We start from the raw sequence: 13,030 nt of genomic DNA, 5'->3' as shown, positions 1-13,030 counted from the left end.
AATATTTCATTAATTAAAATTTTATTTGGCAATAACTCTGGAACTAACGAAAATAAGTACCTTTTATGATATATCGTTGAAAAGCTCTCAATGAGGGCGCTTATAACTGCGGTTAAGAAAAAGTCCCAAATCCCATTTTTTCAGATTTTGGGGTTTATTGGACATTTTTAGTCAAGTCGATTGCAATCAAAAGGTAAGGTGCACAATTAAATGTTACAACAGTCATAAATCCAAAATTTCAACAAACACGGATAATCGTTTTTGATTATCTAAGAAATCAAAAAAAAAAAAAACGAAATTAGTCCATTTTTAAAGAAAAGGGTTAAAAATATAAATATATATTCATAAAGATCCAATCGTAAAGCTCTTTTGATGTTTGAAATCTGTTAAAAATAAATTGATTCATTATTTAAACAGTTAAATGAAATGAAGTGTATAACATAAAACATTACGTAAGCAATGTAGGGCAAACATTCCCTATTATCAAATTGTAAATTAAAGACAAATTATATATTTTTAACAAAAATTTAAAAAATGTAATAGAAATAAATTTAATTTACAAAATTTGTTATTAATGAAAGTTATTATTTTTAAGCCTTAAGAAAATTTTTTTTAAATTATTCTTTTGGCCAGATACAATATGAGAACCAATTTTCTTTCCTTGATGTAATTATAATTAGTTAATCAAGAAAAAAATAACACAAGCTTGTTTGTGGAAATATGAAAATTTTTCAACTAATGAAAATTATTTCGTATAATTTCAGTTAAATAATTAACTGAAAAAATTGATTTTATATTACATAGGAAAATTGTAAAAAAATAATTTAAAAAAATTTAGTAAAAAGAGAACTTCTTATTTTTAACAGATAATGGAGAAATAAAAGGTTATATAACTTATTTGTAAACAGTTAAGCAAAAAGAAAAGTTTAACTTATTAATGTTAAGTTAACTCTTCATCACTCGGAATTAAAATGATAACAAAGATTTTGTAAATTAACATTTTCCTTTAACTGTAAATTTAATATCCAATTTATATTATTTCCTCTTTTTTCATAAATACTAGTAAATTTTTTGTAAAACTTTGATTATTGGGTTTTTTATTTATTAACTTTGTTTCTTATGGGTTTCATTTGTAAGTATGCTTCATTGCAATTAATTTCTTAATATCCAACGATGATTATTGTTTGATAACCTAAATACAATTCCAGTTAGCTATTTCTTAATTCTCATTTAATAAAATTTTTATTTTAATTTTGCTTTTAGCTATTTATTTTATTAAAATTTCATTTGCTTTATATTCTTTTAAAAAAAAAGTTTTCTTCTTTTGAAAAAAATATTTTTGGCAATAATATTATTTTTAAATAAATTTGGAAAAAAAAGATTTGTATTTTTTGATCTATTATCTATAAAATCGTAATAAAAAATTGAAAAGCAGTTTTTAAAGCAATTATATTTTTGAGAAAGTAAATTTAAAGACCTAAATTATCAACAGAAGTTCAGATGTTTTGAAATTTTACGTTATTTTATTTCTCATATTTTTAAATCTATAAGCTTTTTGTTTTTATTATATGTTTATTAATTATTTGGTTTGAGATTAAACAAAAAAGACATCTTAGCTTAAATTTAAAACTTCTGGAAGCAAAAATAAAATTTCTTTTAATGTATTTTTTTATTACAGATACCGTATCAAATTACGAGTGATTCCTTCAAATTTTAATACTTTTATAATATTACGAAGTAAACGTTTTTGGACATTTAAATAAAGCACAGAAAAACTTTGATTTTCGAAGAAGAAAACATTATATTAGGTAATAATTATTTATTTTTTTAATTTAAATACAAAATCATTGTAAAATACTTCAACGTGAAACTGTTTGACAATTATAAAAAAATGCAATTTTTATAACACTGCTTTGAAACTTTTCCAGAATTACAAAAATTACCTGATAAACTAGTAATAATAAAGTCTATAAATGAATTAATGTTCAGTAAAAAAAATATAATATTACTTTTCATGTCTGATACACACATTGGATCGTAATCACTACACTTTATAAAAAAAAGTTAAACTGAATAAATCATAAAAATATTAAGGAGTCTTTTAGCTCGAAAAAAATTATTGCAAACATAAATTTTAATGTATATATTCACATTCAGTAGAATAATTATTTCGAAACGTATGTGTCACGATAATCGGAATTAAATGACGAGTAAAAATATAACTAGTATATAATTTTTATTCTTTAAATACATATTTCACATATAAAAATATAACAATCTATTTATAAGAAATTATATTTACATCTACTATACTGTTACAGAAAAATGAAATTTCATATAACATACACAAAGTTTTATAAAACAGTATCTTACTTAGGTTTTAATACTATAAACTAAATTACAGTATTATCATAATATATGAGTGATTCGATACGAAAGCAGAAATGTAAGTTACAATATCGGTCGCCTATGAAAATAAAAGTTGCCAACGAGAACAGGGGGGCAACCTTGGCATACACATACTTACACACACACACACACACACTCAATAGATATAAAGTTATATATATATATATTAAAAAAATTTAAAGGTTAGTGTTAGCCTTAGGTCTTTTTTTCGGTTTTAACATCCAATCCAGGTGAGATGACACTTTGCTACGTTATACTATATTTAAAACCACATCTACATTGCATTACATTATCCCTACCCTTGTCTAATATAAACTTAAACAAGTGAACCCGACCTGACCATCATATCGCAAAAAAAGATAAAATAAACACAAAACACCAAACTAGATCTTCTTCATCCGATAAGTAACCATCAATTTAAAGATACCCCCACCATTGTTACACCACCCTAATGCTTGCATATAAATACTCCTGATTTAATTCATTTGTATCATTCAACGATCACACACAGGGTTGTAATATAACCACTGGAATAATACCATCGCTCTTATATCTACAATTTGTAGTACAAAATCAAAATTACCATCATGATCGCTTTGGTAAGTCAACGATTTCAATTATAACTTATTTGCTTACTTCTAAATTTTGTTTTAGGTTAAAAATATATAAAATACATTATTAATTTAATTAAAAATTTGTTAACATATTTCTATAAATAATTTTAATTCTTTATAAGTAAATTATTAACCAGTGATAGAACAAATATTTTTGTACAGTGCAGTTCGTTTAAATAAAATTTACACGTACTGGAATAATAAAAAAAATAAAAAAAGTAAAATAATTTAATTATTAATAATTATTGTGAAAAAAATTTATCGATAGAAACGAAATGCGAGTTAAAAAAAATTCGATCTGAAAAATTAAAAATTAAAAGACGGGCCATTGTAATAGTATATATCTCTTTTTTACATAATTATATTAAATAATAATAATAATTTTATTAACTATATTATATAGGCAAGGAAAGATTTTTAAACATTCCTCGAAATAAAATACTAAAAAAAAAAGAAGATAAAAGACTGTTTGAAAAATCTAAAACATAATGCGCATTTTGATTTTTAAACAATCATCATCAGGAGAATTAATTTTTTACAATTCCTTTGTACTTACTGATGATAATGAGTTAATAATATAACTTATTAATTCATTAATAATATTTTATTTTCTTTGATTAATAATATCTTACTTTAATTTTTTTTTTACGTTTTTCAAGATTTTGTTATTTACAATTATATGTAATTAATATTATACAATTTTTAAATTATTAGCTTATATGTATAAAAAAATTAATTCGCATATAAAATGTGTACATATTCCAAATAAAAATAATAATAAGTAAATCCACAATGCATAAAGAATTTTTAAATATTTTTTTGGATCGATAAAAAAAATTAAGCTGTTAAAAATCAAATAGCAGTTATAAAGTTGTATTTTCCAACACTAATCATCATAAAATAACAACAAGAATATTTTTTCCTGTTTTCCTTATTATATTTAGAGAAAAAGTACCGATTTTTGAAAACGAGAGTTCTAAGATTCGAGTCTTCGTAAAGGCAGTTCCTTTTATATGGGTTTGAATGCTTCATTGTGGATACCGGTGTTCTTTGGTAGTTGGGTTTCAATTACTATCGTCTCAGAAGTGGTTGACCTGAGTCTGTTCCAGACTAACATATGTTTACCGGCACATTTACAATTAACATTTCACAATAATTGTAGCCTCGTCAGGCCTGGCAAACCGGTAGCAGTAATTGCATTTGTACACACATCCACACCCGACAGTAGCTGAAAAACTGGTTGGAGAGAACAATATAAATATATATATATATATATATATATATATATATATATATATATACATATATACCTATATACCTGCCTGCTTTGTAACTTTCAAAATCTGTAATTATTAAGTAATAGAGATTTTTATTAAATTCCATACTTTTCGTAAGTAGGTGTTTTGAATATCAGATATTGCTCGAGCGAAAACTGTTAACTTAATATCAAACTTCTATCGAGCTTCTTTCAAAATTATTGATGTAATGAAAAATCCGTAATACCGAATAAGTTTTTTTTTAATATCTGAATCTTCAATATATAAAGAATTACCGATATATACAAAATAATAAACAGTCAACCTGTTATTGAATAAAGTTATGTTATTTTTTTTATTATATTTTCATTGTTTTCAACGAAAATATGAAATTACTTACAATAAATATAAAATATGTTAAAAATAGAAAGGCATTTTCGGTAACGCATTTGGTAGGTGGCCATTTCCTTTTCGTTTTGTTTAATGTAAATGTAAACTACAAAATGTATAAATCAACACCAGTTTGTGCCGATGGAGATAAATCTATCCGGTTTATTGTCGTATTGAACCTGTTTGTACCAAACCGCTAGATAACGTTTTCGTTTGTTTTAACAAACGGAATACTTTTTACCATTTATTATTTATTTTTTCTTTGGTTTTAAATTTACTTTCTTTCACTCTGTTATTTGTCTTTTGTGAAAAGTATAATAGTGAAAAAAAATCATAAACCAATTATATGTTATAAATTTTTTTTTTTTTTTTGTTATTATTCTAGGTATTGTTAGCTGTCGTTTTGGGAGTATGCAGTGCTCAAATCGCTCCAGCCCCAGTGGTAGGCTCACCGTACTATAAGCCAGCCGCAGCAGCTTATGCCGGCCAATATCCTCAGGCATATGCCGCCATTCTCAGACAGAACCAGGATGTAAGCTTCGATGGATCTTTTAACTACGGGTAAGTAAAAAATTTTATATAATTATATTTAAAAAATATTTTTAAAAAATTAATAAAAAACAAACAAAATGTGGAAAAAATAAAACCGTTGAGAGAAGATTATGGAATAGAAAGAGTTTTATAAGTAAAGCGGTAGAAAAACAAATTAAATAATTTATATTATATTTAGCTTAATAGTATTTGAATAAACTAAACTTATCGTGTCATCATTAAAACCCATTATCTAATTCTAGGTTTCAGTAATCAATAATTTTATTTGACATTAATGTAATTATTCTACACCACACACTTTAAGCCCAATTATAGTTTAACTTTTAATCTTTCTTTGCTTATTTATATATTATCTATTCTCATTTATCGAACAATTATTGAACCAGATGTACTAAATTACATTAATAATTATTATATTATTTCCGAAATCCAAAATAATAAATATGTAGAAAAATTACGTTAAAATTTGCTTTCACGTTTTCAAAAAATACATCTTATGTTAAAAGAAATTCTCAATTATTTTGAGAATAGATTTTTGCAAATGACTTTCTTTTCTAATAAAAATGTTATTATTTAATAAGACTACAAAATTCTTAAATTTTGAGAGATAAACTAAAATTTTAGAAATAAATTTCCTATTTATCACAAGTTGATGACTTTTTTATTCAAAAGAAAAAATTAATTTAAATAATTTTTTTGTAAATTAAAAGATGTTAAAATAAAAACCAAAATTGGCACAATTGACGGATGAAATCGATTAATGGTCCATTACACTTTTGTATTGCCTGTAATACCAAATACTGTTTTATCTAGTACACTTCTAAAAATAATTGTCGTCCATGCACCATAATCTGATTAATTGGTTAAGAATTTTTTTTTTTAGAAAGTTCTTTAACCATCAGTGAGGGTTAAAACAGTTTTTTAACTAATAAATTATATATCTAGAGATGATTTGAAGAACTTAGTTATTATGACAAGATAGAATTTATAAAATTAAAATTCAGTTACTTACATCAATAAATTTGTTTTTATAAATTGCCAGCATCACTCCCAATCGATTATTCAGTGTAGGAACATAAATTAAGTTCATCCTATCCAACTTTTAGAAATAATTTGGTCGTTGGGGTCTAATTAATAGAAACGTTATAGTGTCATTCTCAGAAAGGTTGGACTGAAACTTGAGAACTGCAGAACTTTGAAATTAAATTTATTTTGTAAGATTAATTTTTGTTACAATAATCTCAAAAGTAAACAAACAAATAATAAATATCAATAATAATTATTCCTTTGATTACAGATTCGAAACCGAAAATGGAATTGCATCACAAGCTAGCGGAATCCTTCAGAATCCAGGTACTGAAATCGAAGCGCAAGTACAATCCGGTTCATACAGTTACACATCACCAGACGGTACCCCAATCACAGTCAACTGGGTCGCCGATGAAAACGGTTTCCGTGCTGACGGCGCACACATCCCACAACCATCACCCGAAATTCAACGATCTGTCCAGTACAATCTTGCTCAAGCCGCCGCCGCACCAGTAATCCCAGGCGCAGCTGCACCTTTCAGATATCCTTCAATCCCAGCCATCGCCAGAACAAAATAATTTAACAAAAAAACAATGAACCGATTCGTTGATAAACGTTATAAGAAATAATGAATAATCGGAAAACGGACTGTAAATTGAAATCTTAATTACGGATTCAATTTTTATTTGTGCTTGACTCAAATTGAGTTTCTATTATTATTTTATTTCTCGATTATTTGTAAAAATTTAAAAAAATAAACTGTTTAGTAAAAAAAATAAAAAGAATCTATTTTTTAGTCTGTATAAAAACCTATGTATTACTCCTAATCCATAAATAACATAGATATAAGTTGCAATAGAAAATAATAGAATTATTTAATTTTCATTTCGGAAAACAAATTAAAGCTACAAGACCATCCACATACTCAAAACTGTTTTAGTCGCCTACTTTTTTTTAGCTAAAAAAGAAAAATGTAACAAGTAAAATAGTTTTTAAAAAAACGACTTGGAAAAATTACAAATTAGAGTAAATTTCCTCTAATCAATATATAAAATAAAATAAATTGGCTGAGACGTATCATTGGTTATAAAATAGTTAAAAAATAAATTTATATCAAAATTACAAATTTGAGGAAGTATTCATAATAATCAGAATTACATAGTTTCCCAACTATGTAATTTTACATTTATTGGTTTAAAAGGTTATTTCATTTTTTTTTAACTATGTTTACTCGAACGGTTATTTATGAAAAATATTTATTTTTTATTTTATCATATAAAAAGTTTAATTTAGTTTAAAATTAAATTTTTAAATAGTTATACAAAGTTATATTAAGTAAAAAAACAGATTTACACTGCATATCTGAGAGGTATTTAGAAGCAGAAAGGAATGGGGTTCTATATAGAAAAAAAATAAAAATAAAATGTATTATGGTGGGTTTTTCATTTTTGTCCGTCATCTTGGATCTTTAAATAAAACTAAATTTTTACTTCTTGTACGAAATAAAGAAAATATTGTGATCTCAAAAAATTTCGATTTTCAGATTTCAGCGTAAATATTCATTTTGACCATTCCTGAATCCATTTTGACTACTTTCAGCGAGACGTCTGTACATATGTATCTCGCAGAACTGAAAAACAATTAGCCATAGAATGTTGAAATTTTGGATTTAGGACTGTTGTAACATCTAGTTGTGCACCTTCTCTTTTGATTGCAATCGACTGAACCAAAAGTGTCCAAAAATGCCCAAAATTATGAGAATTTAGATTTTGGACTTTTTCAACTTCGAATACGACTTCATCTCCTTTTCTTTTAACTTTTTTTTATTTAAGTTAAATTTTTTTTTAACTTAAATAAAAAAAAATGTTTTTAAGTTAAAAATAAATGATATTTTTCACTGACTTTACATTTAAATTTGTTGAATTCGTAGTTAAATTAACGGTTGGTAAATATTTAATAGAATACATTTCTAATGTAGTTTATTGAATTAAATTAATTTCTCTATTTGATTTTAAATCAAGAAACTTTTTTGTGGGATAACTTACCAGTTGAAAGTATTTAATTTTTTTAAGTTTATTTTATGTTTGTGACTTACTTTTTTTACTTCGTAAAGAAAGTATTGTGATCGCGAAAAATTTCGGTTTTCAGATTTCAAAGGGAATATCCATTTTGACCATCCCTGCACCCATTTTGACTAGTTTCGGCGTGACGTCTGTACGTATGTATGTATGTATGTATCTATGTACATATGTTTGTCTGTACGTACGTACGCATGTATCTTACATAACTCAAAAACGATTTTATCGTAGGATGTTGAAATTTTGGATTTAAGACTGTTGTAACATCTAATCGTGTACCTTCCCTTTTTATTGCAATCGACTGGACCAGAAGTGTCCAAGAAAGTCCAAAATCAAAAAAAATTGGGATTTTGACTTTTTTTTAACTACAGTAATAAGCCCTCATTGTGAGCTTTTCAACGATATATCGTTAGTGGTACTTACTTTCATTGTTTCCAGAGTTGTAGCCAAGTAAAATTTTAATTAATTAATTATTTGAATGTTACAAGGGGAAGGCACATCGGTTCAAATCCGACTTCATCTCCTTTTTTTTACATTTTTTGTTAATTCAAATATATTGATTTATTAGTAAGTATTAACCTCTGATTGTAAAAAGGTTTTTACAATAAATAGCAATTCAATAATAACAATAATAAAAAAGTGCGACTGGTGGCGAGATAAATAATAAGAAAATAAATTAATAAAATTAAACATATAATCTAAATAAATATAAATTTAATCTTGACTAGAGAACGAAGCGAGCGTAGGTTAAGTTTAGTTAGATAATATTTATAATTTGTTTTATTTATTTTTTAAATTCAATATAGCGTTTCAGTGCCGCCATGTAAGAACTAACTAACTACAGAAGCGTTGTACGTATAACCATTCAACCATAGAGACGTGGTTATAATACATAAGTATCTTTACTTGTTTTAAGAATATTTTGAACTGAAAAATAACTGATGTCATGTTGGGCAACAGCTTTCCGAATCGATGAACGAGGGTCTTCGACAAAGGTCTGCAATGTATCTAATGACTTTGGAGGATCGGTTGTGACAGTTCTCGGATTACCGGTGCAAGAACGATTCTTTACAGTACCGGTTTCTTCAGATCTCTGTACTATCTTGAGATCACAGTCGATTTACTTCGGTCTCCGTTTAGATATCTATTATTAAATAAATCACGAACCTTTTGTAAAGACCGAACTCTGTCTCACCATAATCGTACATCTTCAACAAAGTTATTCTTTCGTTTTCGCTTAAAGAAGACACTGTTATTTGAATATTTAATATTTAAAAAAATTAAAAAATGACAGAGAAAACTAATTTTCAAAAGAGAAAACACAAGTTTGAACCGCTAGGCCTACAACTTAAGTATTACTAACAGTATCAAATTTTACCATTATAAGTATGTTGAAGTATAAAGGTGAAATGACGGGTTAATAAGTTACATTGTTTCAATGTAATACAAACTGCATCTTTGTAAATTAACCAGTTGATTTATTTAACTAAATTTTTAATATATTTTTTAAGTAAGTATTTTCGGCGGATTTGTTTCACTTACGGTAAGTAACAAATATCAGCTGATATTAATACTGGAAGTTCATTTTTATTTAGAAAACTAGGTTGACCCGGCAATGCTTCGCAATTGCTACATATATATGTAGATTAAATGAAAGTTGATAAAACATTAAAAGATTGAACATTATGGAATTCACAAAAATCCTTTCACTTTATCACTTTTTCCCTTTCCCCATTTCTGTATTTCCCTTTTCAACTATTTCCCACTTCCCACTTCCACGATTTCTAATTTTCCTATTTCCTTTCTACGTTTTTTTCTTTTTCCCCTTTTTCATTTTCCCCTTTTCCCTATTCTTTTATATACATAAAAGAATCTGTATATTTTTTTTCGGTCTGTATATTTGTTTGTTTCGTAAATATCTCGAAACCGGCGCCACCTAGCGGGTATAGTTTTTGCAAAAATTTTTCCTTTCACATATCAAATATATATTCTGAAATTGAAACAAATCGAACCATAAATACCATTTTTCTAAATATCTCAACCCCAGCGCCATCTACCGGGTCCAAACTAATTTAGAAATTTTCGGGGGTGTGCGCAAAACGACTCCCCAAAGTTTCATCGCAATCGGATGAACGGTTTAGGAAGGCATAAGAGATACACAGACAGACAAACATTCATTTTTATATATATAGATAATACCGTGGATATACCTGTTTAATTAGTTGGTAATTATTAGTAACTGTTTATTATTATCATCAATATTATAGCACTATTTTACGTTCATTATTTTATGTACTATGAATGTAAAATTCAATAAAATTGTTCGCCCAACATAACGCGGTTTACTTCCTTTTATTGTTAGCACGATTTTTACGTCATTGCAACTTTGAATGCTTACAACTCGATAAGAAGGCATTAACAGAAAATTAGATTTCACCACTGTTCTTCTTGTAAAAGTTTAAATCGAAATCATGTATCATATGTCCATCTTCCTATTTAAAAAAAAATGATGTGGACACCTCATGACTTCCTTGTACGCCTATTAAATTACATATACACATTTTTTTTAAAATGAAAAGTATGTAATTTTTTTTTCCCTTGATATCGCCAGATAAGCTTAAAGCTTGGTCAGGCGCGGCATAAAAAATGCCGCCCCTGACCGAGATTCGAACCCAGGACCACGGAGGCCGGTGCCTCCGTGGCGCATATCAGAAGTTATTAATAAAATAACTTCTGATATTTTTTTTTATTATTGAATTATTATTTATTGTAAAAATTAGTTTATAATCAGAGGTTTATAATTATTAATAAATCAATATATTTAAATTAAAAAAATAGTTAAAAAAAAAAGGATGAAGTCGGATTCGAACCGATGTGCCTTCCCTGGTAAGATCCAAATATTTCATTAATTAAAATTTTATTTGGCTATAAGTCTAGAACCAATGAAAATAAGTACCACTAATGATATATCGTTGAAAAGATCACAATTCGGGATTATTACTGCAGTTAAGAAAAAGGTCAAAATCCCAAATTTTTGATTTTGGGCTTTTTTGGACATTTTTGGATCAAGTCGATTGCAATTAAAAGGGGAGGAGCACAACTACATGTTACAACAATCCTAAATCCCAAATTTCTACAACCTATGACTAATCGTTTTTTTAGTTATGTTTTTCTTTCTGCTTCCAAATATCTCTCAGATATACAGTATAAAGCTGTTTCCATACATAAATATCACTATGTATAACTATTTAAAAATCAATCTTAGCATTAAACTAAACTCTTTTTACAGTATGATATTTGTTTATAATTTTTTTTTTAGACTCGTGTATTATGCTCCCGTACAAATAAAAGTTAACCTTATTTAGTGAATTAGTAATCAAATAAAAGAAGGGTATACTTCAAAACAAAATATCTGGTTGCACTTATAAACTTTTCTCTTCAATAAACAGAAATCACTGTTCCACTTTTCTATTTTTAGTAGTTAATTATACTTGTGCCATACTAAAATAGATTGATATAAATAAAAACAATAGTGGAAAAAATTAAGTAAAAAATTAAAATAATATATTTTTTGAATAATTATAGAAATATAAAATAACATTCATAAATTTTTATCCTGGGAAAGTAACTTAATTTTCATTGCGTAGTTGTATTAACTGTAGAGTGTCTACATAGCTTTTAAAATGTAAAGATATTTATCATGTGAACCAAATTTATTTAATGCGTAGAAAGATTCGAGATAAGGATAATTAATATTAGTTACACTTACGCAATTCATTGACATTAAATTTATGTCGAACAAATTAATAAAAAAAAAAAATCTAATAATAATAATAATCAAATACCCAAATCTATATCTAATTATAATAACAGTTATTAAGTTATAATGTTTTTTTTTTTAATTTTATAAATGAGTTAGCACAAATAATTTGGACGAAGCAAATTTAAATTCCACATCAATTTTAGACATGATATTTTTATTAATGAGCATATCTTCTTCATACGTATGAGAGAGAGAGGTTTGTGGTGAGACACTATTCATCTAATGAAAGATGTAAGTTCAAGATGAACTGCAAAATTAATATTGTATTATTTTAATAAGAATTTTTTGCTTATTACTTTACCAGTTAAAGCGGTATACGTTGCTATACCAGGTATAGCTACAATGAGAAAGTATACAGATTGATAAAAAAAAAAAACAAAAAAACTAAAATATCGGTCTTTTTTAAGTTTCATTCCTTAAGGAGACATTTAAACATATTGTAAATAATCTGGGAAGAGGAATTTTCATTCCAATACTACCATGTAAAGAAAATTTATTTTTATCTTATAACTCTGGACCCGGTTGACCGATTTTTTTCGAAGTTGGTAGGTACTACCTTCGGCGGAAAAGAACGCATTAAATGTTAGCAAAAATTGGAAAGATAGTTGGAAATATTTTTGGCCGAAATAAAATTACAAATCTTTACTGGGGCAATTCAGTAAAAGATTTTTCTTACAAAAGTTGAAGTTTTTTTATCAGGGTTACAAATTACCAAAAATTTTCATTTAACATTCACCCTCAATCAAAAAAGACTTAATAAATTTTTCTTCTTTTAGCTAAATCTTGCTTTAGAAAAGGAGAAAAGGGATTTTTTGCATCTATACTTCCTACATCAAAAGCCATCAAACTAGTTTAAAAAAGTTTTGCCCGTCCTTCAAT

General features: G+C 26.4%; 1 protein-coding gene across 1 annotated transcript; it reads left to right on the top strand.

Annotated features, from left to right (window-relative positions):
* The first annotated feature begins 2,907 nt into the window (after positions 1-2,907).
* LOC142331122 (cuticle protein CP14.6-like) lies at positions 2,908-7,026 on the top strand. The gene is made up of 3 exons (XM_075376805.1): positions 2,908-3,008; positions 5,055-5,230; positions 6,519-7,026. The coding sequence occupies exons 1-3, from the start codon at positions 2,997-2,999 to the stop codon at positions 6,826-6,828; spliced, it is 498 nt and encodes a 165-aa protein (XP_075232920.1). The 5' UTR covers positions 2,908-2,996; the 3' UTR covers positions 6,829-7,026.
* Positions 7,027-13,030: the final 6,004 nt, after the last annotated feature.

The sequence above is a fragment of the Lycorma delicatula genome, chromosome 10 (genome assembly GCF_047948215.1).
Source record: "Lycorma delicatula isolate Av1 chromosome 10, ASM4794821v1, whole genome shotgun sequence".
In the NCBI taxonomy this organism is placed as follows: domain Eukaryota; kingdom Metazoa; phylum Arthropoda; class Insecta; order Hemiptera; family Fulgoridae; genus Lycorma; species Lycorma delicatula.
This window is presented reverse-complemented; position numbering and strand designations above follow the sequence as displayed.

Bases quoted from the DNA above. Each gene is read 5' to 3' on its own strand.
- LOC142331122 (XM_075376805.1), top strand. The intron at 5,231-6,518 runs GTAAGTAAAAAA...CTTTGATTACAG, and splicing joins GATGGATCTTTTAACTACGG to ATTCGAAACCGAAAATGGAA.